The sequence below is a fragment of the Tamandua tetradactyla genome, chromosome 5 (genome assembly GCF_023851605.1).
Source record: "Tamandua tetradactyla isolate mTamTet1 chromosome 5, mTamTet1.pri, whole genome shotgun sequence".
Lineage (NCBI taxonomy): Eukaryota > Metazoa > Chordata > Mammalia > Pilosa > Myrmecophagidae > Tamandua > Tamandua tetradactyla.
In genome coordinates this window covers 13,653,038-13,677,371 of record NC_135331.1, presented here as the reverse complement: position 1 = coordinate 13,677,371, position 24,334 = coordinate 13,653,038, and the positions used below count along the sequence as shown (strand labels likewise).

The window sequence follows — 24,334 nt, the reverse complement described above, 5'->3', positions numbered from 1 at the left end:
TCAAAGAGAGTGGAGAAGGGGGATATTCTGTTCATCAAATAAGAGCACAGGTGCCCGGAGGAAGGCAAGAGGATGGGAGCTTTGGAGGAGGCTCCCCCGGGACCCCCCTGTCCTGCCGTCTTCTAAATGCATCTTGTGCCCTTGGCAAGGCCAGGGCCTGAGAAACCCCTGCCGGCTGAGTCCGCACGACTCCGGGAGGCTGCCCTGGCTCGGCAGCACCAAAGGCTGAGGCTGTCCAGCTGTACCCGCGGGACGAGCGGGAGGTTTGAAGACACCGGGCTCAAGTAGCTCCCCAGGCTCTTTGCCAGTTCTCCCAGTGTGCTGGCCAGAGGGGGTGAGGCTGTGTGAAGATACGCTGGGTTGGTTGGTTTGTTTTTGCTATTATTCCTCCTTAGAGAGGGAGAAAGGACAGAGGGAGAGAGGCGGGAAGTACAGACAAGAGGGGAGAGAGCGAGACTCGAATGTGGTGAAAGAGACGGGAAAGGGACAAGGGAGGGTGGGGGGCAATAGGGAACGGGGAATACTTCTGGTTGGGAGGCAATCAGGTGTCATCCCGAAAGCAGGGCCTACGGAGTCCCCTTATGTGTTCTGGGTGTCCATTACTTGATGCATCTGGAGCAGGGAGGGTGGGTTCCTTGTCCCTGGGTAGTTTGAACACCATGGCCTCTTTTCTTGGCAGTTGGGGGGGGCGGGGTGCGTTTTGGAGGAGTAGCGGGGACCTGTACGCTCTAGTCCTGCCTTGTCCTGGGTGCTGGCAGCCGAGGGCATCGGCACAGCAAAGTCCAGTTGTACGTGCCAGTCTGTTCAAGGCCAGGAGGTCCCCAAAGACGAAGTACCTTCATAGTTTATCCAAACTGAGTAGTTATTAAATGAACACCCTCCTTGTAACCCCCCCCCCACCTCCCCACTCCCCCATCCCTACTGCTCCATCTTGGAGGGGCCAAGAAGGGGTCACACTCCGAGCCTGCATCCCAGCACCCGGGAGAGTGGAGATGGTCTTTGGTGGCAGTGCCCGGCAGGAGGGGGAGACCTCCCAGGCGGGCTCGGGGAGGGTGGCAGGAGATGTGGGAGGAAGGTAGGCGTAGAGGAGGGAGACCAGAGCGCAGGGGGCAGCTGGGGCAGGCTGGAGGGGTGGCCGCGGCCAGGGTGGGGTCCGGGACCTGGGCACTGTTTTAATCACTCGCCACGTGGTTCTCGTTCTGTAGCTGGTGCCAGCGCTCAATTTTCTTGTCCTTGTTTTTCAGGCACTCATACCAGTGTTTCAAGCGCTCTCCCTTGGCGGAGATTCCCAGCTGGCAACCTCCTGCAGGGCAAGGTGGGGAGACAGAGGCAGAGCTTCAGAGTCATGGGGCCACGGCTTGTTGTGGACTGAAACGTGCGAGTGGGGGGCTGCCACCAAGCCATGGTGGGATCGACTTGGGGTCTGCTCTCTATAGAAGGTTGTTGTTGACAAAAATAACATTAGTGTCGTCGTTATGACTGACCTACCATGCCTGGAGACCACCTACCCAAGAACCTGCTGTGGCTCCCCACTGCAGCACCAACTTACAAGTTCAGTTCTACCTTTCTACAAAGCACCACGCTGCTCACTGAAACGTACCTCCCACTGCCTCTGGGAACTCGTCTTCTATTCCCCAAGCATCAGTTTCACCCCCTGCTCATGCTGTATCCTCACCATTTGGAGTGGGACTGGGAAAATTAAAACCTTTATCTTGGACGTGCAAACGAATGAAGGGGACCTTCTCTGCACGCTCCTTTCTGGAGAGACCACACCTCCCACCCTCCTGTGATTCAACCATTCCACTGGAGATGATAACTAGATCACACGACTCAACGCTTCTAGCTTTGTAATCCCTTCCAGCTAAAGGAACCCCCAAATTCACGAAAAATGGGAACTGGGGCCCGACTTAAGTTCTAGAGGGGAAGAAGGAATGGCTCCAGCCCTCTACAGCCTCGGGCCAGGCTCTCCCGTCCTGGGCTGGGGGGACGGAGGCCTTCTCTGGGAGTTGGGCGCACTCACCAATGTAATCGTTGGACTTGCCGATGTCATAGTCCCAGACTGAGATGTCCAGCGACTTCTTTGCCAGGTCACTATGTTTGATGTCATAGAAAAACTCCTGTATGCCACACAGGAAGAAACCCAAGTGAGACGATCCCCCAAGCCTTTGGCATTAGGAGCTAAGAGTCTGAGTCCCAGGGGCCCCTGGACCAGGGAAGAGCTGGAGCAGGGGGACCTGCCTGCTCTGAGCCTCTGCCCTGGGCCCGGCAATTTCCCTTCAACAAACACCTGGAATAGCAAAGCCCCCCCAAGTCCTGCAATCTTCTCTTCCGTGGATGCTGTGTTTGAAACTGGGGAAGCTCAGTGGGGTTTGGCCAAATAGAGCAGGCCCTGCTGAAGATGCGTTCACGGCAGGTGACCACAAGCTCAGGGACTCGGGCCTTCCCTCCCGGCACCCTGGACGTGGCCTTCCCTTGTCCCTGTTGTTTTGGGATTAATGGGTGCCGAGGGGTCCGACATTGCTAAGATGGCCTGATGACTTTAAGGGACTGAGGCTGCCATGTGTGACTAGGGCTTATGTCCCTAGAGAATCTGATTTTTCTCCCTAATTACAAAATCCATTCATGTTTACTACCAAAACGAACCAACAAATGAAGCAAAACTAAAGCCTGTAACCCAACAACCTGAGAAGAACCACGGTCAGCTTTCCTCACGTTTGTGCATAAGGCTGATATTTTTTAAACGAAGGGATACTGAACGTGACACGTTGGGTTGTTTCCTTTTTTCTACTTTATAACATAGAAGCAAAGCCAAATTACCATAGTAATAAATAGTTCTACTTTTTGTGGTGGTATATATACGGTGATATACTGTGGGTATAGACTGTGGTTTCATTTGTGCACAAAAAAAGAAACTGATCATGTATATATTGGCTTTATATATGGATATATTTCAGAAATGGATACTATTATTGCTTCAGAAGAAAAAGGAATAAGGGGCTGGGGGGTTGAGTGAGAGTCTCACTGGACACCCTTTTGTACTTTTTGAATTTCAAAACATGTGACTGTATTACCTATGCCCCCCAAAAGTTGGAACCTATTTAAAATCTTTTAGACTTCTGCGTGTTCTGACAACCTTCCTTTCGGAAGCTGAATCAGTTGGATTTCTCAGCAGTCGTGTGTCTCTCCCCACAGGCTCACCAACTCTGGATATCCACGCTGAAACCTATTTTTGTCCCAGTTTGTCATACCAGACGGTGTCTGGCCTTGATTTGTGTTTCTCGTGTTGCTAAAGAGTTAAGGCTTTTTCTATCTATTGGCCATTTGGATTCCTTCTTCTGCGGCTACTTCCGATTCCAGCAGAGAGCAGGGCAGGGCAGCTATAACTGACTCCTTACTCCTTAAATAAAATCCTCGAGTCGGAGTGCGGAGACGGGGTGCCAGCCTGGCGAGGGGCCCGGAACCGGGGAGGGTGGCCCGCGGGCGGCTGGTGGCGTCTGTGCGCACGGCCCGTCCACCCACCCCCCACCCCCACCCCCCCCCGCCCCGGGCGCGCCCCCGGATGGAGGCGCTGACAGCGCGCAGCCCCCCTACACGTGCCGCACTGCAGCTTCCTTCTCCCAGGCTGTAACTTGTGGGAAACGTCAACGTTCGCCGTGGACGAGCCACCATGTCTCAGGGGCGGGTGAAGCCGGGAAAAGTGGGTGGATGGAGCACGGGCCCTGGGCTGCTCCAGAGCGGGACATCAGGGCTCAGGGGTCCGGATCCGCCCCGGGCGCGAGGTGAGGCTAAAGGAGCGGCCAGGGAGGAGGGGGCCGGGCCCAGAATTGCTATCTCATGGTTTCGGTTTCTTTTCCTCTTTCTCCTCCTCTTCCTCCTCTTCCCCACCCACTCCTCCTCGTCCTTGCCCCTCCCTTTATTTTTATGTTCTTTTTCTCTTTACAGCAAGTGAGTCTGGATGCACATTTATGGTAGTGATACAACATTTCCTTTCAACATACGTTTATAACAAGCTATTAAATCAGAAATGGCTTCCTGATTGTACCCTTCGTTCCCTTCGCTTAGGTTTGAGAGGGGACCCGTTGCAGTGTGGCCTGGACTGGGACTCGGATGTCCTCCCACGTGATCCTCTACTCATTCAACAGGTCCTCAGGGACCCCTCCCGTGGGATAGGTCTGCCAGATGACTGAGCTCCAGGGTGACAGCACAAGACGAAGCCTGCACAGTCTGGAAGCACCGAGGACGCGGCTGGCGGAGGGAACACTTACGCCATACTTGAGGAATGACTGGGAGTCCGCTGAGGAGAGGAGGTGAGGGAGAGGGGGCAGTGGGAGCCAAGGCCGAGTGTGCCTGGGACCCACGTGGCGTTCCAGGTAACTTGTGCATGGGGTGGGGGTGACGGGTTGGGATTCGTGTCTCTGCACAAGTGGGTCAGGTGTCCTGGTGTGAAGTCTGGGCACGAGATGCCAGGGTCTGAACCAAAGGCAGTGACAGTGAGGACAGAGAGGAAAGGGCACAGCCAACAGGGAGCTTCTAGCAGGACTTATGTGCTGCAGGGTGTGGGGAGTGGGAGAGACAGAGGGGCAGGGCAGAGCCAACTAGGTGGAGGGTAAAGGAAGTTGCTGCCTCGATTTAGTTCTCAGATTTCATGGTTATAGACTATTAGAAGTTGGAAAGACTTTGGAAATGATTTAATTCTCTCTCTCTCTCTCAACACAGCTTCCTCCTTTTGTCATTACTAATCGGTGGGCTTGATTCCCTCCAGTTACAAGGAACTCATTATCTCTCCTTTAGATAGAAATCAAGCTGAGCTATGAGTGAGCTTTTTTTCAAGTTATTTAAAACATTCTAGCAGGGCATTTTTTCTTCTTTTGCACGTAGGTGATATCCCTGGCCTAGAAAAAATGGGGCAACCTTACCTCGTTAAATTCAGGATTCAAGGTTTTCTTCTTAATTTGAGTCTTGTGTTTGGCTTTCTTTCCCATGTCAGGCTTCAGCCAGCTGAAGAGACAATGTGAGACTATTATGGATTGAACTTAATGAACAAGAGCAGTCCCTTCAAGGCCCCAAGGGCTCCTTCTGGTGTCAGGATAATAATTGATGGACAAATCAGAAAGTGAATCAACCTTGGATAATGACCAATGTGATAATGAGCAATTAGAGCATCCACTTGGTGCCAGGCACTGCACTAAGCTCTTTAGGGGTCTTTCATCGTCACACAGACTGTAGGTTTTAGAACTACAATCAGCCCTTTTTACATATAAGGAAACTGAGGGTTCAGAGAGGTTGAGACACGTACCCCAGGTCACACAGCTGAGAAGGGATGGAACTGGACCCTGATCCCAGCTCTGTTGCCTCCAGAGTCAGTGCTCTTGGCCACCACTTTCTCCCACTGAATCAAAATGAGAGCCATGGCTGGTGGTGCCTGGTGTTTCACCCCTTAGGCTGCCCCCAAGCCCTGGGATTGTGCTGGAAGCGGGGGCGAAGATGCAAATTGGATTCATATTGCTGCCTTGCTCAAAACTGTGCTGCGACCTCCCTTCAAATTCAGGACAAAGTTATACAACCTTGGCACATGTGACCTTCAGTGTTAGCTCTAGCACAGTTTGGTACGGCTGGGTCTCTGCTCCATCTCACCCTCATTTCACACAATGCTCTCAATCCCCTCTTACTCTCCTTTCCACCTCAGGACCTTTGCATATCCTTGTCCCTCTACCTGGAAGGCTCTTTCCCACAACATCTTTCATCTCTAAGTCATTTTTTTGGGTTCAACTGATTACAGTTGAACTTCCTTCACTCTCTAGGAAGGCATTTGTTGAGCCCCAGCATAGGTACATCTCCTTCCAGTCTTTGGGATGTATGTTTCCTACATAAACTTTCGTGAAATAATATGTATGGTTATTTGACTATTGTCTCTTTAAAGGCAGGGCCTATCTCTGTCTTACTCTTCCAGTAGCCCCAGTAGAGGCCCAGTTCCAGGCACATAGGTGCTCAATCAATATCTTCCTGATGAATAAACAAAAAGGCAAAAAATTCCTAAAGATTGGGGCATATGGATTCTGATCCAGGATGTTGCAAATTGGGGGACCTTGAACATAAGTGTAACCTCACCGTGCCTCAATTTCCCTGCCTGCAAAGAGGGAAAACACTTCTTTCTCACTCACAGAACGGTTTTTGAGGATAATTTTAAAGAAGAGATACAAGTAGGTACCAAGCTCTAAGCAAAAAGAAAGGGTAATTATGATTTAAAAAAAAAATCCTTATTTGATCATAAACTGCTTAATGGTCTCCTGTTTCCTTTCCCTCATTTGCAGCCACCAGGAAAGCTGTTTCACTGGTAACCACAGCATCTTTATTTCTTCTGGAGGGACTCGGTGGGTGGGAGAGGAGGTGGTAGGGAGAACTGTCTAAGAAAACCAGTTTGCATGTGGCAAGGATTTAATGGAATGCCCAATGGTATACTCTGAGCTACTATTCTCTCTTGGGCCACATAAGAAAATAAAACCGAATTGCTTTTGGAAATCAAACCCATCTCTGGCACATGTGTTCTTTCTTAAACTAAATTCCCATTCAAACAAAATCTGAAGGAAAGTCCAGAGTCGCATGTTTTCAGCCCTGGGCTTAAAGGACATTTGCTTTTGGTTATCAGAGGCAGCAGCAGCAGGAAAGGGCCATGCCTCCCAGACTGGAGAGAACAGTAATACGTCCTTTTTGCTAGGGTAATAACAGTGACGGTGCTTAGCCATGATTAGAATGGCGGATATTTACTGGGCACTTACTGTGTACCAGACGCCATGAAAATGCCCCTCTCAGGTCCCCAACAGCAGGGAGTGCAACTGACTGTCAAGTCACTGGGCCCTGAACTCGCCACCATCCTCGGGCTTAGGCCCTACCTCCAGTGGGGGGCTCTCGGACAGCGCCTGAGTCCAGCAGGGGCACTGAGGCACCCCCTTCCAGGGAGCTGCAGGACTCTTGATGGGTGACTTTGAGCTCCAGGTGTCCCCATCAGCCTGGTGACACTTCCTTAGAACTGCACTGCGGCCTAAGCCCCTTCCTCCTGCAGGTCCCTGCATCATCCTCAGAGGTCAGCCCTGCGCTGTGACCTGTGGCCCCCACCAGCCTCCTCCGGCACCTGTCGCTTTTCCTTCACAGGTGTTTACCCCAGCAAATCTTCTGCACATCTAAGCCTGTCTTGGTGTTCACCTCTTATGGGACCTGAGCTAATGCACAATGTAAGTCTCCCCATTTTATAGATGACGACACTGGGGGCCAATGAAGTTAAGGCAGGAACCCAAAGTCTCACAGCTAGACTCTCTGAGAATGCTGGAGCTGGAATTCAAACCCAGGCGGTCCAGATGCAGAGCCCAGGTCCCTAACCACACCTGGGAACCGCAAATCTTGCTACCACAAGTCAAGGAAGAATTCTATTGGGAGTAGCCAGACGTTTCTGTCCCAGGCACAATTCTAATCGCTTTACCATGTGCCAGCTCATTTGACACTTACACCACTCTTGGAGATAAGTGGAGCTGTTGTCTCCATTTTACCAGTGAAGAAACTGTGGCTCAGAGAGGCTAAACAGCCTGCTATTGTCACACAGCTAGCAGCTGGCAGAGGTGGGTGTCGAACTCCACGTCTGACAAAGAGGTGGCCTCAAGAATGCACCTTGCAGATCTCCAGCTACAGGGAGTGTGAGTGACCAAGGACCCCACGCACAGCCTGGACGTCCGGGTGCAGCTGCGCTGACCCCCTCGCCACCAGGAAGGGATAGAGCCTCAGAACTCGTCATATGGGCAAGTGACACATCAGGCTGCCCGGCCGATTCTGGACATTGTCTCACTGTGTGTCCTGGGGCAGGTTCCTCCTCTCTCTGGGCCTCAGTGCACATGATCCGGGAAAGCTCTCTGGTTATCCCCTTCCAAGGACCTGGGACCCCTTTGGGGGGGGCATTCCCGGTCCCCTGGCATTGACTCACAGCTTGACGAATGGATCCGAATAGCCGTTGGCATCCATGGCAGCCAGGTGCACGCAGCGGATGATGCCCACGATGAGGCCTCCCTGCTGGGTGCTGTACATCAGGGACACCAGGATCTTGCCTCGTTCCTCAATGTCACCAATACGTTCCACCTGCTGCAGTGGGGAGAGGGCACGTGGGCCTGGGGGAAGCGGGCAGCTGACGCGGAGGGGAAGCATTAGGGCAGAGCCCGAGCAGTGGGAGCAGGTAGGCCAGCTCTACTGGGGTCAGCAGATGCCCCCGGCCTCCAGGGAGGACAAACGATGGACAGGTCAGGGTAGAGGCAGAGGACTGGAAAAGCCGGGGATGGGGGCAGACAGAGGCACATGGGGCAAGCTGGCTCTGCTCTGACGTGGACACAGACTGGGCCCTGACTCTGACCATAGGTGAGCTTCATCCTGGCCATTATTGGTCTCAGCTCGGACCCAGGACCAAACCTTGACCCCGCTCACGGGCTGACCCCGACCCTCTAACCAGGACTGAACTTTGACCCTGGTTACCAGCTGATCCCGACCCTGACCCAGGATGGAACCTCTGACCCTGGCCATGCCTGACCCTGGCCTCACAGTGACTCCTGACTCGGGTCTCAAACTTCTGTGGGTTTGATCTGACACCCAGGCATCTGCTCACAAGTGCAGTCCTGGGGTCACCAGAGGGCCTGGCAGAGGGCCTGGATGTTACTGCAATCCCACCCAGCTCGGAGAGCCTGCCCCAACCCAGCCTAGGGAGCCCCCATCCCTCCAGCTGTGCAGACTGGCAGCAGGGAGTCTGGCAAGGGGCAGCTCAAGGCTGGATCCCAGGAGAGACAGGTCGGGGCTTTCCCCACCTCCGAAGCTTCCAGCGCTAAGACGATCCACCCAGGTCTCAGTTCTAAAGCCTGAGGTAAACAGCAGCTGGGGAAGGAGTGAAGGAAGGGGCCGGGGAGGCAGGGAAGAGGGAGATGCCCAGCCAGCTGGGCAGGAGTGCCGGCCTGGCTGCGGCCGGGCTGCCCATGCTGAGCTCACCTCCTCCTCGTAAAGGGCCATGCCTCGGGCCGACCCGGTGGTCCCGGCGCGCTTCATCTTAGAAGGAAACAGAAAGAGAACATGTTTGATGGGGCTCAACTTCCCCAACGAGAAGGAGCAGCACCCCCTCCATTCCCATTAGACCCAGCCCTATCAGGGGCTTCTCTAAGCCTCTGCATCCCCCTGCTTTCCCCCTTTCAGCTGAAATCGACAATAGCACTAACCATATGGTAGACTACGTCAACACTCAGTAACCTATGATACAGGTTCTATTATAATTCCCATTTTACTGTTGAGGACACTGAGGCTCAGAGGGGGTAAGCCACTTACCCAAGGTCACACAGCTATAAATGGCAGAGCACCTCCCATAGAGCACCTCCTATACATAAAAGACTAGATTTCATCTGCTCTGGGTCTTTGGGGTCTGGTCTACCAAGTCCCCTCTCCCCACCCCCCAGATCATGAGACCCTTTTGCTGGACACTAAGCCTCTGGGGAACACAGTCCAAACTAAAAATCACTGGTTAAATCCAACCTCCCCACTTTGCAGATGAGGAAAACTGAGGTCCAGAGATGAGGGAACAGGGTTGTCTATATCCTTGTCTTCAGCGGGCAAGGGTGGGGGGTATTGGTGGTGGGAGGCTCATGGGCAAAGAGCAAAAGATGGCAGAATTCTGAGGTCGCTGCAGCCTGTCCCTGTCCCTCCACTTCTGTGCCTGTGGGACAAGTTCCCCCCACTAAAGTGAGAGAGGCAAACCCAGGAGCCCATGACCTGGGCCGGGTCCTGGCCAGTGCCTTGCCCAATTTGAAGGGGTGAAGGAAGGAAGAAGGAGCCTGGAAAATGAGCTGCTACCAGGCAAAGACCCACAGGAAATGTTTCAGTCCCAGGGTTTTCCTGAATGATGTCTTTGGAGCCTGCATTTAGTATAGATTCTTTCATGCAATTTTCCTTGTTGTGTCTTGTTCCTTAACCTTTGCTATGAACATGTGGCGTGGCTCACAGCTCCTCCAACCTTGAGCTGACCATCTGGTGGGAGGTTGTCACAGGATTCCCCGCCATGGCTTCCCCGAGGGAGCTGGTGCTGCCCAGGGGGAGGAGGTGGCCGCTGGTTGCTGGACGGCTGGACTCTGGTCGGTGTCCAGAGCGCAGAGCCATTGCCTCACCCTGTGAACTTGAACAACTCCCTCCCTCTGGGTCCAAGTTGTCTCATTTGTAAATCAACGGCAGGTTGGATAATCTGTACCTATCTCTGAATCCCACCCTATCCCACCGAGTCACAATCTCCAGGGGGAGAACCCCGCAAATCTTTACTTTGAAAAGCTCTGGTTTTAAAATCCCCAGGCAGTTGGGAGCAGGAGCCAAACCAGACACACTCCATGTGGTCCTTGCTCTTTCTCGAAAGCTGAGTATCACATCTAACGCCGATGCTGATGACCTTTCTCCTGCTATATGCACACTCACATTTAATCTTTATAAGGCCCTCTGAGGTTGCTATTAAATTACTCCCATTTTGCAGATGGGAAAACTGAAACCCAAAGAGGTTAAGAAATTTGCCTCAGGTTATACAGCAAGGGCAGCTCTGGGACTCAGCTCCAGGTGGTCTAGCTCCTGAGCTCGTGCCCTACTGGGCCATTCTGCCTTCTGTTTAGCTGTTTGCTGCTTTATGGTGGCACGACTGCAGGTGGGTGAGGCAGTATTATTAAATTAATAATTATAGTGGTATTATTATTAATTTCTGGTCAGTAACGATGTGTCAGGTTCTGCTCTGAGTAAGTCTTTTATGTCACGTCATTCTCCAGTGAGGCAGGGGCCATTTGACGGAAAAAACTGGGGGTCAGAGGAGTTCAGTCCCTTGGCCAAGGCCTAGGAGCAAGGAAGTGGCCAAGCTGGGCTTTGAACCCCAGCAGCACACACTGCCCCACTACACTGTCCTCCCCAGTTTTACCAAGGGGGACGCAGACCTTCGGAGAGGTGATGTTAACTCAGGGTTGGGAAAAGACAGGGCAAGGATGCACCTTGAGTGTTCTGACTTGAAATCTTCGCCTCCCTCTCTCTCGAGGCTGCTGCAGCCCCGTGCTCCCTAGAACCCCCTAATTCCCCTCCCCACAGCAAAGCCTTAGGACACAGGCACTCACAGGGATCACCCGCTCCAGACAAATATTGAAATTCTTCCTCTGGTTGGGCTTCAGTTTCTTGAGTGAGAATCTGGTCTCACCGATGAACTCATTATGGCCAAATTTGTCCTCATCACAGACGGAGATCCTGTGGTGGGCATTGGGGTTGGCAAGAGAAAGAGCAACATATATTAAGCTCCTACTGTATGTCAAGAGCCTTAGCTGACGCTGGGAAAAAAGGAGTGGCGTGAATAGGAATGATACGACTTCCCGTTTGTTCAGCACTGGGCCAGGCGCATGTGAGTTCTTTGTTACTGCAGAACTTAAATGACAAAGAACTTAAAAGTTCTTTGTCAAGCACACAAATCTTAAGTTTCAGTTTGATGCTTTTTGACATAATGGTATACCCCTGGGTGACCCCCACCCAGATCAGGACAGAACATTCCAGCCCCTAGGAGATCTCTGCATCCCTCCAAGTCCCTCCCGAGCCCCTGAGAGATAACCACTGTCCTGGCCTCCAGCCCCAGAGGTCCATTTGCCCTGCTTTTGACCTTTATACAAACAGAATCATTCCATACAGATGATTTTTTTTTATGTTTGGATTCATTCAAATTTTGAGTCATCTATGCTGGCTGTAATCTGTCCTTTTTATTGCTGTATAGTATTCCATTGTGTAAATATACAATAATATATCCATTCTGCAACTTATGAGCATTTGGGCCACTTCTAGTTTTGAGCAGTTATGAACAAATCTGTTATGGACAGTCATGTTCGTGTCTTTTTTACGTACACGTGCATATTTCTGTGGGGTATATTCCTAGGAGTGGAATTGCCAGGCCATAGTGAATGCATAAATCTAGCCTCAGCAGTAGCTTTGCCAAACAGTTTTCCAAATACAGCAATGGGATGCCTGACAGCAGTTTAGGAGCGTCCCCCAGATGCTCTTCACTCTTTCCAGTTTTGATTGTGTCAGTTTTTAATTTGAGCCTTCCTGGAGTGGGGAAATAGTATCTCACTGTGGTTTTAATTTTCTTTTTTTTTCCTGATGGTTAATGACGTCGAGCCCCCTTTCCCATGCTTTACGGCAATTTGAGCATCTTCTTTTGCCAATTTAGCTGAAGAACTTAGATCGCCTTTTTTTCATGTCATTTCCTCTGCTCCCCAAACATCTGAGTTTCCCACTTCGGAGAGGAGACCAGGTCCGGGAGGATAAATAATTTAACCCAAATAAGAAGCAGGACCAGCAGTTGAATCCAGATCTCCCTGACTCCTAAAACATCTTTTATTATCTGCTCTGGGCAGCAGGGAGTGGGGCGGAGGCACAGAAAGGGCATGTCATGAGAAAAGCTCCAGAGGAGGCTAAAAGCATGATAATTCATTCTGAGAGAGCCTAAGGGGAAGCGAGGACTTGCCCCTCAGGCCTGGGACGCCCCCTGGGGGACAGGGAGGGACTGATCGCGCCACAGTCCTGGCCACCAGCAGTAGTTAAGCAATGCTTGGGATCCTAGAGGGCCAGATGCCCTCCTGTCTGAGTCCTGCACTCTATAGGACTGGAAAGGATGTCATCTCTACACAGCAGGGAAAGGTGTCATTGATGCCATCTCACATCCCCAAAGATGTAAGAAGTGGAATGCAATTCTACTTCTAGGCGCTTATCTCAAAGACATAAGGAGATAAATGCAAAAAAAAAAAAAAAAAAAATAGCTCCAAGACGTTTATCACAGCATTGTTTATAACTGTGAAAAAGCAGAAATAATTGAAATATTCTACAATAGGGGACATTAGGAAATCTGAAATACCCATAAAATGTAATAATACACATTAAACGTCGTGTTGCAATCACTCATCAGGGAAATGCAAAACCACAGCACAGCCCCACTGTGCACCCAATAGAAGGCCAAAATGAAACAGTGTTGCTGAGCATGGGGAGCAGCTGGGACTCAAATGCATTGCTGGCAGGGGTGAACAAATGCCAAGAAGCATATCCTAAATTCCAATTTACGCAAGTATGCCACAGAAAGGCATATATGCACCAAGAAACAGCTACTAGAAGGTTCCTAGCAGCGTTCTGTATCACAGCTCCACCCTGGAAACCACCCAAACGCTTGTCAATCACAGAACAGAGAAGTAAATGGCCTGACACTGTGTGAATTGCATATAATCACCCCACGGGATGCTGTCCAGCAATGAGGATGAACCATCTACAACCACCCACGGCGACATGAATGGGCATGGCGATGTAATGTTCAGCAAAGGAAGACAGACGCAAAAGTCATGCTGCAGGATTCTGTTTATATTAGAACAAAAGCAGATGAAAATAACCTAGGCTTTCAGAAGTTAGGACAGTGATTATCCCCCTGGGAAAATCCCAGTGAAAAATGTATCCATCTATACCCTTCTGTATGGTTGTTACAGGGAGACTTAAAAGCTTACTTGAAACAACATTGTAGCTGCTGGGAATATTCTTGGAATAACTGCTTGGGAAGCAGCTTGCGCATCTCACAGGTAAAACAAAACCACATACCATATGACCCACCGCTAGATTCCACCCTGGTTTCTACCGTAAGGAAATGCTCCATGTACCCAAGGAAGCCGAAAGAAGCTCATCACAACCTTCTCTGTAATAGAAAAAAGCTGGACACAGCCTCAGGAAACTGGCTGAGTAAACTGGTGCATAGTTACGGAGCATTTAAGACCGTTCAAACCAATACCGTCTATTATTTATAGATGCAAAATTATGTACCAACAAAACATGCTTGGGAATGATGACCAGAGAATTCAAGATTGTGTTTAGCTCTTGGGAGGGAAGGAAGGGAACGGGGACTGGGGACAGCTTATACAAGGGGAGCTTCAACTTGTACCCGTAGGGCTTTATTTCTTAAAAAAACAAAAACAAAGAGAGCTGAAAAACAAACACAGCAAAATGTTAAGAGATTAAGATTTTAAAAGACCAACTACTGTTTTTATAGTATATAGTTTGGGGCATATTTATAATATTTAATAATAAAAGCATTATAAAATATCTATGAAAAATCCATTTGATGGAATACTCTGATGCAGTTAGAAATGAAGTAGCGCTAAAGAGCTTCTCACAATTATAACTCTAAGATTTACCATTATGAAAAAAGAAAGTTCCAGTTATATGCAGCATTTTCCATGTTTTAAACTATATTGGATATATATTATAGTCTATATTTAATAAATGTATTTTAACTATATATGTTAAATAGTATACATGTTGTACTGGGATGTACACATGTGTATATGCATACACAAATAGGAAGGAAACTCACACTTAAAAGGAGCTTAGCTTTCTCTATAATGTTTTTATGAGAAGAATGCATTCGTTTATTACTTATATATTTAAAATAAAAAATTCAGCATTGTAGAATATGAAATGACCTAAATATATTGTTATCTGAGATAGGCAGGTTACTTGATAGGTGCTTCATTTTTTGTTGTTGTTGGGGGGGGGTGCATGGTGCGGGAATCGAACCCGGGTCTCCCACATGAAAGGTGGGCGTTCTAACCTCTAAACTACCCCTACACCCAGCTGCTCCATTTTTAAAACATTTTTACCCACACTTGCACGCACACACACCAAGACAGCAACAGTTAATAGTTTCACTTATCTGTGTTTCCGAAAGTTTTACAAGAGACATGTATTGTTTTTGTAGAAGAAAAAAGGAACTAAGGAGAGCTCTGTTTAAAGCGCCGCACCTCCTGGCCCCGCCCCCGCCCGGCGCCCCCCTGCGTGGGCCCCTCCCACCTCCGTCCCTGCCCACCTGCCCAGCAGGTACCTGAGGGTCTTTCTCTGCATGTCCTCGTCTGTGATGCCGTGATAGACGAGGGTCTCATTCCAGACCGGATTCCGGGTGTTGCGCAGGGTTTTTGTACGGAGCTTGTTGGACTACATCCAAGGGAGAGATGGACAGACAGACATTTGCCTTGGTGGGGAGCCAGCCCTGGAGCCCCATCTTTGGAGCTGATTTTGGGGAGGGGGCTCCACCCGCGGGAGTGTCCAGGGACTGCGCTGCGACCAAAAGTAAGGCCGAGGGAGGAGCGCATCCTGCTGACCAGGGCTGTGACAGGTTAGGGAGTGTCCGCGCCCCAGTCCCTGCGCGGACGGGACTCCTCCTTGAACTTCCCATTGAGAAAGCAGAGGCAGCTTGTTTTGAGAAAAAAATACCATTTACAGGCCAAGAAGGTAGAAATGAGAGTCACTCACTCCTAGGCAGTGAAGGCACAATTTCTGGGGATGCTAAAGGATCTTGTTCCCCTAAATATCACCTTCCATGACTGAAATTCCTTAGAAGGGACAATTAATTTTCATTTTAAACGGAGAGGAAGCTAGAATGCAACTATATCCAGAAGTGACCTGGTGGCAAATGAATTCATACTAACATGTAAATGACTCACATCAGATGGTATGGCAAAGTAGTTTGGATTTAGGAGTGGGGAAAGTGTCCCAAAGGGAAACAGTGTCACTGGAGCACTAGAGGGACTGGTGGCCAAATATCACAATTTTGTCAAGGCCAAGTGAAGGACTGTTTCTCCTTGATCCAAGTAAAGAGTGAGGCCGTGTGCGCGTGCAGGCATGTGTGCGTGTATGCGCGTGTGCCCTCTTTTGTATCGTGAGGTATTTGATCCTTGCGGAGTTTTTTAGTGGGCATTTTCCTAAGACCCTGTAACCAGGTGTGCTGTCTCCCTTGTTTTAGGACATCCATGTCAAATTAACATAACAAAGCTAAAAAGATAAAACCCAAGAAGTCACACTTCCATTTCCAGCTGTGTGCTCTGGGGTGGGTCAATCCAAACAGTGGAAATTAACTCCACTTTTCATCTCCAAAGCAAAATAATGATCAGCAGGGGAACTGGAAAGGGGATGAGAGGTGGGAATGGCAGGGATCCGTTGCATCTCCGTCTCATTAGAGAAACATCATCTAAAGTGCTTAGACAAAATCTGGAGAGAGTTTTTCATTTCTATTGAAAGATGAGGAGTGTTTGGTTGGGATCTGAAATGGGGTGGGAGCTGGGGCAGGGCCAGCAATGGGGAGCACGGAAGGCATCTGAGCAGGAGCAGGGGCAGGGGGCATAGTCAAGGATTCTGCTTCTCTCGTGGCCTTTGGCAGCTCCCTGGATCCCAGGTTTCTGGGTTGGAGAAGTAGGCAGAGCCCCATCCCTCACAGAAGACTGACTCCTGACCCACCCTCTCCCCCTCATAAGGACTTCACCACCCACGGGGAGGATTTGGGACACACAGGACTATTTTAGGCTCTGAGCTGAGAACCTTGGCCCATGTGCCCAGCCTGCAGGGAGGACAGGCCATATGGTACCTTGCTGGCTCCCGGCAGGAGGTGCAGCTTAACATAGGGATCGGCCAAGCCATTGGAATCCATGGGCTTCAGTCCCTGAAAGAGAATGAGGTGACAGTGTGAATGCCTCGGGAGGGCCGGGTGTTGGTTGCCACAGGCAACCGGCAAAGCCCTTTGGTCCACTCTGTGGGCCTCCTCTTCCAAGTGTGCTATCCAAATGCCTGGGGTCAGGCAGACGGTGCTCAAAGCCTGGCCATGTCACTTCCGGGCTGTGTGACCTTGAGTAAGCTCCTTAACCTCTCTGAGCCTCAGGATCCACTTCATGGGGTGGAGAGACTGAAGCCTGATCTCATCTGTAAAGTGCTTAGCACCATGCCTGGCACTTTAGATGTGTTCCATCAAGGTCTAATTGTTGTTCTGGGATCAGAGATGTCTCAGAATATTAAGGATCAGACAGAGGGGGAGGCTGGGGGAGGGAGGCCCGAGTTCTGGTCCTGGCCTGGCACTAACTTCTTGAGCCCTCAGCTTCTCCTTCCATACAGTGGGATCACAGTGTCTGACTAGCCAGCTCACAGGGCTGGGCTGAGGTTTGAACGAGACACTGTGCAGTGAAATGAGCTTTGTTAGGGTTAAGAATGAAGGCTTGTGAAATTGAGAGGCTCCCCTAGTCCAGCACTAACGGCATATTGCATCCTGTGGCCTCTCTGGGCCTCAGTTTCCTCACTTGTTTAACGAGGCTGACAGCAGCTCCTGCTTCATGGGGTTCTGGGAGTATTAAATGAGACCTCACCCGGGAAAGCTGAGCTCTGTGCTGGACACAGTAAGGGGGCCAGTGTTCACTGCTGCTGGGAGGGCAGAGGACACCACAGCAGGGGGGGCCCGGGGGGAAAGCTGGCGCAGCAGCCTAGTGGGTAAGAAGAGCTCAGGCTGTGCAGCCAGATGTCATCAGCACAAATCCAGGCTCCGCCACTTCTTGGCTGTCACTTAACCTTTCTGTGCCTCACTCAGTTTCCCCATCTGCCAAATGGGAATGATGGTAGAACCTTCCCCAGAGGCTTGCTGTAAAGATTCAATGAGACAAAACAATGCAAAGAAAGCTCTAGAAGGGTGTACCCAGGACATGCTGGCTGTGGCGATTGTTTCTAAAGAGAGTCCATGAGGGCAGGTACTACGTCTGGCTCACTCTAGTATCCCTCAGGTTTAGGATGATGCCTGGTACAGAGAAGGCGTTTGGGAAACACTTCTGGAACGAATGTTTGGGGCCCAAAGTATTGTGAGGTTGCAAGCAGACATGTGCATCTTTTATTTGAATCTGAGTGTCTTTGGTAGGCATCATGACATTATGAGTAGACATTATCTACTCATGGCAGAGTGAGTTCTGTTCTTAGTCCACTCCTGTGAGAATGAACCCAACGTAAATGGGACTTTTTGAAGATGGTGTTTTTAGTTAAGGTGTGGCCAAGCCAGAACGAGAGAGAGAGAGCAAGCCTCTGGGCCTTGGAACCCCTGAGCCGAGAAAGTCCTGCTGTTAAGCCAAACCATTGTGGGGTGTTTGTCTTAGCAGCTGGGGAAACTAAAACGGGCCTACTTAGTTTACCAAAGTCTCTGCCACTCCCTAATACCTCTCACCCAACCTGCTCCCAGCTCATCTCCATCACCAGCCCGGCCCATGGACATCTGAGTTTTCTGTACCCTTGTCTCAGGGGGGCCTCTCCCCTGGGCTGGAGAAAGCAGCTGCGTGAGTGGGTGGGTTAATGCCCCAAACCAGAGGGGAATGGGACTGGATTCAAATTCAGCTCCATCCCTTACCTGCTGGGTGGTCTCAGGCTTTCACTCTCTAGGCCTCAGTTTTCCTATCTGGGCAATGGGCTAACAACAATCTCTGACTCAGAGGTTCCTATGAAGATGAGACAAGATCACATGTGCACTTGCCTCACTTGTGCTGGGAAGCTTAAATGCATCTCAGTGCTTGCCTCCCTGGCTGGTGTATAGTAGGTATCCAATAAATGCTTGCTGAAGGAATCTGACTTTGGGGGGGGATATGTTGAACTAGAAGTTGTGTCAAACATTTCATAACTAATTTGTCATCTAAACTAGGACACTTTTAAGAGTGGGGGGGGTGGCTGTTGATTATTACATCAAGGCAGCAGGCATAGGTGGGACAAGGTGGGCAGAATGGAACTTAATGCAACCATACATTTGACACAGTCATCCTCATGTCTAGGCACTAGTATTATCCCCAAATTATAGAAAGGCAAACGAAGGCACAGAGGGGTTAAGTAACATCTCCCAGGTCACACACCAAGAAGGCAGCAGCACGGGCTTCACAACCCAGGGCGTCTGGTCCCTGAGCCCTTGCTCGTTCTTCCACGTGGACCAGACTGGGGGTTAGGGGGCTCCTACTCAGCTACCTTCTGGGATGTGCATGGCAGTCACTCAGCTTTCCTGAGGGCCTGGAATTGATTCGACTCCCTACTATCGAGCCTCGAGATGTACTGCCTTCCCTGTTCGACTTTCCTGCCCCTACTGGAAGCCCACATCAGTGTCCTGGTATCTGCTACCACAGGCCCCTGGCTGGGTCCCCGCTCCAGCCCGACAATCGCATCAGCAGAAGGAGCCTGGGCAGACCCGCGGGCTGCTGCCGCTCTGTAGCCGTGCCAGCTATCCAGCTGGCAGCATCGCCTCCCGGGCAGTGCCTCCGCGGCCCCTGCAGAGACCACGTGGTTGGGGCTGGGCAGCCTCCACCCTGCCCCTCCATCCCAGGAGGCGCTGCAGGAGAGTGAAAGCCCTCTGGGATGAGCCCTGGAGAACATCCTCCCCAAAGGGAATTCACGGTGGTCACTTCCTGCCATCTGTCCATTACCGCCACCGTCACAGCAATGGCAGGAGGCAGGCCTGGTAACTGCAGTAGCTCTGGAATGAAACCCCCTTCCCCACCCCGAGGTCCCCAAGGAATGCCAGAACCGCCCGGTGGCCCCCAGCTCAGCTGGCTCACCCACCTTGGCCTTTAGGATGGTGCACTGCAGAGAACTGTTGTCCTGGTCATAGAGAAGGCTGAATTCCAGGGCACCCAGGGTGGCTGAAGGGGGCCAAGACAAGAGCCAAGAGAATGTTTGTTCAGTCACTCAGCAAACGTTTCCTCAGTACTCACTGGGAGCCCGGACTGGGCTGGGCACTGAGACTACAGAGGCGGGGAGGACTCAGTCCCTGCTCTGGACACCCCAACTGGTAGACCCCCCCCCTTCTTTAGAATTCTCAGCACATCTTGGATCAGTTAATCATTTGAGCAGTGGCCTAATTAATGACTTCTTGTCCTGCTAGATTGCGAGCACACCGAGGGCACGGGCTGTGACTGTCCTGTTCTCTGTTGTGTCCCCACTGTGCACTGTGAAGGGCACAGAGCGAGTGCTCACAGATTTGCTGAAGGACTAAATGAATCTTAGCATTTGCTGTTCCCTTTACCTGGAATGTTCTCCCTCTAGATGCTCACATGGCTGGCACCTTCTTATTATCCATGGCTCAGCTTCAATGTCACCTCCTCAGAAAAGCCCTCCTTGATTTTCCCATCTAACGCAGTCACGCTCATGGTTATTTGTTGTATGTAATGGCCTTCGCAGTGCTCTATCTCTAGTGTACTAACTGTCACTAGAACATTAGCTCTGTTAGATCAGCCATCTTGTCAGTCTTTTTCAGATGGTGTTCCTAGTGCATAGTAGGTGCTCAATAAAACCTTACCAAATATAGAAATGAGTGAGTGAGGAGAGGGAGTTGAGAGCAGAGGCAGGCTTGTTATAACCCCCCCAGGTAAGCTTGTAACATGTACAGGTGCCAGGCTGGGAGGGGTCATGTATGCTTAGGGGTCAGCCAAGGGCACTGGGGAGAGCAGAGGCCGGTGTTCTAGGGGGTGGACCAGCCTGAGGAAGGACAGAGAGGTGGGAAGTAGGTAGATCAGCCCCCAGACAGTGGGGGATGGGGTACTATTTCCCCTAATTCCATCAGCAGCTCTTGGAGTGCGTCCCCTGCCTTCGAACTCCTACGACACACCATCGGATTCAGACACGTGCCCCTGCACACCTCCCTCCAGCGGGTAAAAACCACCCAGCTTTCCCCTGCTGCTCCCAGCCACACCCAGGGGAAGAAGTGCCACTGGACTGTGTGTGTGTGTGTGTGTGTTTGTGTCACGCGTGGCAGCCACTTCCCTGGATCATGGGGCTCCAGGTGTGAGTAGGAGGGGCACAGAATAGGTGCTTAATAAATCACTGAATGGATGCATGCGAGAGGAAGTGTCCAGTAGTTGTGAAATTACTCGCAGAAGTCATAAACTGAAATATTTTGAAAACGATGAAAATACAGATGGCACCTCTCATTTAGACACCTGATATATCATTCTGTGAATTTAGGGCCATAACTCTGTCTCTTTATAACTTGGGTAATACGTCCGTTAGGTTTGGCGTGTTGGGGGCGTCAGGGTGTTCCCGGCCACTCCTGGACCCATTCCTGTTTTGCTGGGGCTGGTGGTGACGCTGCTCGGTGACGTGCCACCTACTTGCTTCATCTGAATCGTAGCTGTTTGCTTCCTCCTCCTCGTCCTCTGGGGCTGGTGGCTGGGGGGCAGGGGCTCCGGGGGGCTGGGGCGCAGCCGCCGAGGCTTGGGAGTAGGGGCCCGGGGCTTGGCCGGCTCGGTCCTCCCTGGCTCTCACTGCTGAGTAGCCTCCAACTCCCCCAGTTCTCTCTTCCCGTGGTGCGGCAGCAGCCCCAGCGTAGCCAGGGTCACTCGGAGCCATCTCTGCAGGGGGATGTGGGGGAGGACAGTAAAGAGACAGTTGCATCGCTCTGTCCTAACAGCCGCAGCCAGTGCTACAGCACCGCCGAGGGTTAGGAGCCCCTACTGTATACCAGGTGCTCTGCAAACATTGCAGCACCAACAGCCAGAGCTGGTTCTCAGGGAGGCCGCAGGATGTCCTGCACCACGCTCAGAATGTTGCTTCTGTCGAAGCTGCCTAGGGAGGTTACGAAAATGCAGGTTCCTGGGCCCACTCGGACTCGGCAGGCTGGGCAGCAGGGCCTTGGAATCTGCAAGCTGACTCAGATGCAGGCAAAGCTGACCTCTCTGGGGTGCTGAGCACTTGCAGTCTGGGCTCCATTCCTTTCCGGCTATGTGACTTCGGGCCAGTTTCCTCATTTGTAAAATGGGAATACCTGAGTGCTCAGATAGTTGTAGCAATTATTCAAAAAACCGTCTAACACATGCACACCACTTAGAACAGTGCCTGGTGCACTGAAAATACTGAATAGTGCTGCTGCTGCTGAAGCGTATATACCGCTTGTGATTAATCGCTGTCCCTTGGAGTGGATTAACACATCCTCAAGCACCATGCTAAGGTTTTTATGTATTCATTTGTTTAATCCTCCCAACAGTTCTGGGAGGAAGGTCCTATATTATTTCCATCTTTTAGATGCAGAAACAGGCTCAGAGAAGTTACATGGCTTGCCCAGAGCCCCACAGCCAGGCGCTGAAGGGTGGCGGGTTGACCCCAGGCGCTCTGGCTCCAGCACCCGTGCTTCCAACCACTGTGCAAGGACTCCTCCCTCTGACCTGAGCATGGACTGTCAACAGGGGCACCTAGAGATCATCTGGCAGCTCTCAGGGTGCAGACGGGATGGAGGCCTCAAGGGGAGGGGTGAGAGGGGAGGCCTGGGAGCAAGGGAACACTTGCCTGGTCTCCGATCTGGAAAGCGACCTGCTGGGCTGGGGCCGGGGCCAGGGCCCGGTCTGCTGCCTCCTGGGGGCCCTGAGTAGGGAACAGAGAAAAGGGGATGGAGCAGAGAAGGCAGCATCATTTGGGTCTCCCCCCAACCCCCCCAGAGGGTCCAGTGTCCTCATTTCACAGGTGTGGGCACAGGCCCAGGGGCAGCAGGTGATATGCAGAGATGGCCAGGGCTGTGGGACCTCCCTGACCCTCAGCTTCATCTTCTGCCCAATGCGGGTAGGGCGACCTGTTCTTCATGCTTCACTGGTTTTTATAAGCTTCACGAACGAAAGGAGTGAGAATCGCTTGTGAGATGATGGAAAAATTGATACTTTGGGGTCACCGTTGCTTGGGGGGTCGTTTCAATCTGGTCAAGATTCTTTACAACTACATTTCCCAAAGCGTGGGAGGTGAGGGAGCTGCAGGGATGGGGCCTGATATAACACTCAGCCACAGGGTGAGAAAGCTGCCTGCTGACACTGTCCCACCACGGAGGCAGTCTCCTCTGGGTGCCGCTCAGTCTCTAACCTTTCTTTAACCTTGACGAATTTCCTTTTTGAACAAAGAGAGAACAGGCCTCAGGCCTGCAACCTTCTGCAGACTAACTAGTAACTAGTACTTGATTACATTGTTTGATGTTTTACTACATCGAATTTTTATGATTTTTTTTTCTTAAACATATGTATATATATATATATATATAATTTTTTGCATGGGCAGGCACCGGGAATAGAACCCGGGTCTCCATCATGGCAGGTGAAAATTCTGCCACTAAGCCACCGTTGTACCACCTTTAACCTAAAATTTTAACCGTCCAAAATAGGCATTGTTTCTCTGTCTCATGTAATCCATATTCATTAGATTTTCCGATGTTACTACCAATTTCTTTGCTCACTATTTCCTCTTGAATCTCTCACTAACCTACTGGGAGCACTTGCATTTTTATTAACATCTAATGACCTTAAAATTTCCCTGGGAGAGAGAGAGGGCGCTTGTGATAGCAACCTTTCTCAGTTAGATATTTTTAAGTGAGCAAATTTGAAGAAAAAGATTTAGGAAATAAGAGGGTCGATGGTACGTGTCTAAGATAAAAACTGTGAAGTGGATGTCAATGCCTGAAGGTGGGAAACAAGGGTCAATAAAGGCCTGTCACTTTTTGCATTTAGGTGGATAAGACACACACTCATACACACATGCACACTCACTCACACACTCGCATGTACTCACACTCGTACACCGGCTTCCGAGCCCAGAGGATTGCTCATTCGAACGATTTTACAAGAGCTTAGGATTTAGAGGCGGCGGCAGCGTTGTAGAAAGGGCAGTGAGCGCTGGGAGCAGGGATGGGAGATGGGAGGGGCCGGGTCATGGCTGCGGGGACAACCTGGGCATGAGGGCGGGTGGGCAGGCGGGTGGCAGGTACCTGGTTGCGCAGGCTGCGGGGGCGCTGGGCCCTGCATCGAGGCAAGGGCAGCTCTGGAGGTCTGCACTGAGTTGGCCCGTCTCAAACCTGCAGAGGAAAGGAAAGGAAACAGCTCATCGTTTTCCAGATCCATAAACTCGGAGAAAGCAGGAAGGAGCGTGAGTCTCGTTACACAGGCCGCCTGGATCTGGATGCCATGCAGCCACCACACGCTCAGCTCTGAGACTCTCTTCTGCCCAGCGCCCCTGGTGTCTTCTCTCTTCCCAACACTCGGACACTCTGGGCAAATCACAGCAGGGATGTGGTTGTGAAAAGCACAGGTTCCGCCAGCCTGACTCTGTCATATGCAGGCTGTGTGAACCTGTGAAAATGACCTACCCTCTCTGGGCCTCAGTTTTCTCATCTGTTAAATGGGGATGATTGTACCGACATCATAGGGTTGTGGTGAAGATACAATGATACAATATATGCAAAGTGTTCAGAACACTGCCTGGTATGTAGTAAACATTCAAAACATGTCAGCTGCTGCTTTTATTTTATTATTATTATTATTGAAAGAATCTGGTCTTTATCTTCACATGGACCTGGTTTGTATCCCAGGCTTTTCCTTTATAAGCTGTGTGGTCTTGGGCTTGTTACTCACCCCCTCTGAACTTCAGATCCCTCATTTATATAAGGGATCTCACAACTCCACTGATCTCAAAATAATAATGAGTTAAC

General features: G+C 50.9%; 1 protein-coding gene and 1 long non-coding RNA gene across 2 annotated transcripts in view; one reads left to right on the top strand and one right to left on the bottom strand.

Annotated features, from left to right (window-relative positions):
• Nucleotides 1-900: 900 nt before the first annotated feature.
• RPH3A (rabphilin 3A) overlaps nucleotides 901-24,334 on the bottom strand; it is a 106,156-nt gene continuing 82,722 nt past the window's right edge. The window contains exons 10-21 of the mRNA XM_077159895.1: nucleotides 23,615-23,701; nucleotides 22,159-22,233; nucleotides 20,988-21,227; nucleotides 19,441-19,520; nucleotides 16,463-16,537; nucleotides 14,927-15,036; nucleotides 11,148-11,274; nucleotides 9,013-9,069; nucleotides 7,970-8,124; nucleotides 4,917-4,998; nucleotides 2,021-2,117; nucleotides 901-1,303 (exon numbers count right to left, since the gene is read on the bottom strand). Of these exons, the coding sequence (XP_077016010.1) occupies nucleotides 1,173-1,303; nucleotides 2,021-2,117; nucleotides 4,917-4,998; nucleotides 7,970-8,124; nucleotides 9,013-9,069; nucleotides 11,148-11,274; nucleotides 14,927-15,036; nucleotides 16,463-16,537; nucleotides 19,441-19,520; nucleotides 20,988-21,227; nucleotides 22,159-22,233; nucleotides 23,615-23,701 (1,316 nt within the window). The 3' untranslated portion in view covers nucleotides 901-1,172. The remainder of the gene's footprint in view (nucleotides 1,304-2,020; nucleotides 2,118-4,916; nucleotides 4,999-7,969; nucleotides 8,125-9,012; nucleotides 9,070-11,147; nucleotides 11,275-14,926; nucleotides 15,037-16,462; nucleotides 16,538-19,440; nucleotides 19,521-20,987; nucleotides 21,228-22,158; nucleotides 22,234-23,614; nucleotides 23,702-24,334) is intronic.
• LOC143683643 (uncharacterized) lies at nucleotides 3,862-7,485 on the top strand. Its single transcript, XR_013175570.1, has 3 exons — nucleotides 3,862-3,968; nucleotides 4,063-4,307; nucleotides 6,312-7,485. It is a non-coding gene; the product is annotated as an uncharacterized LOC143683643 (long non-coding RNA).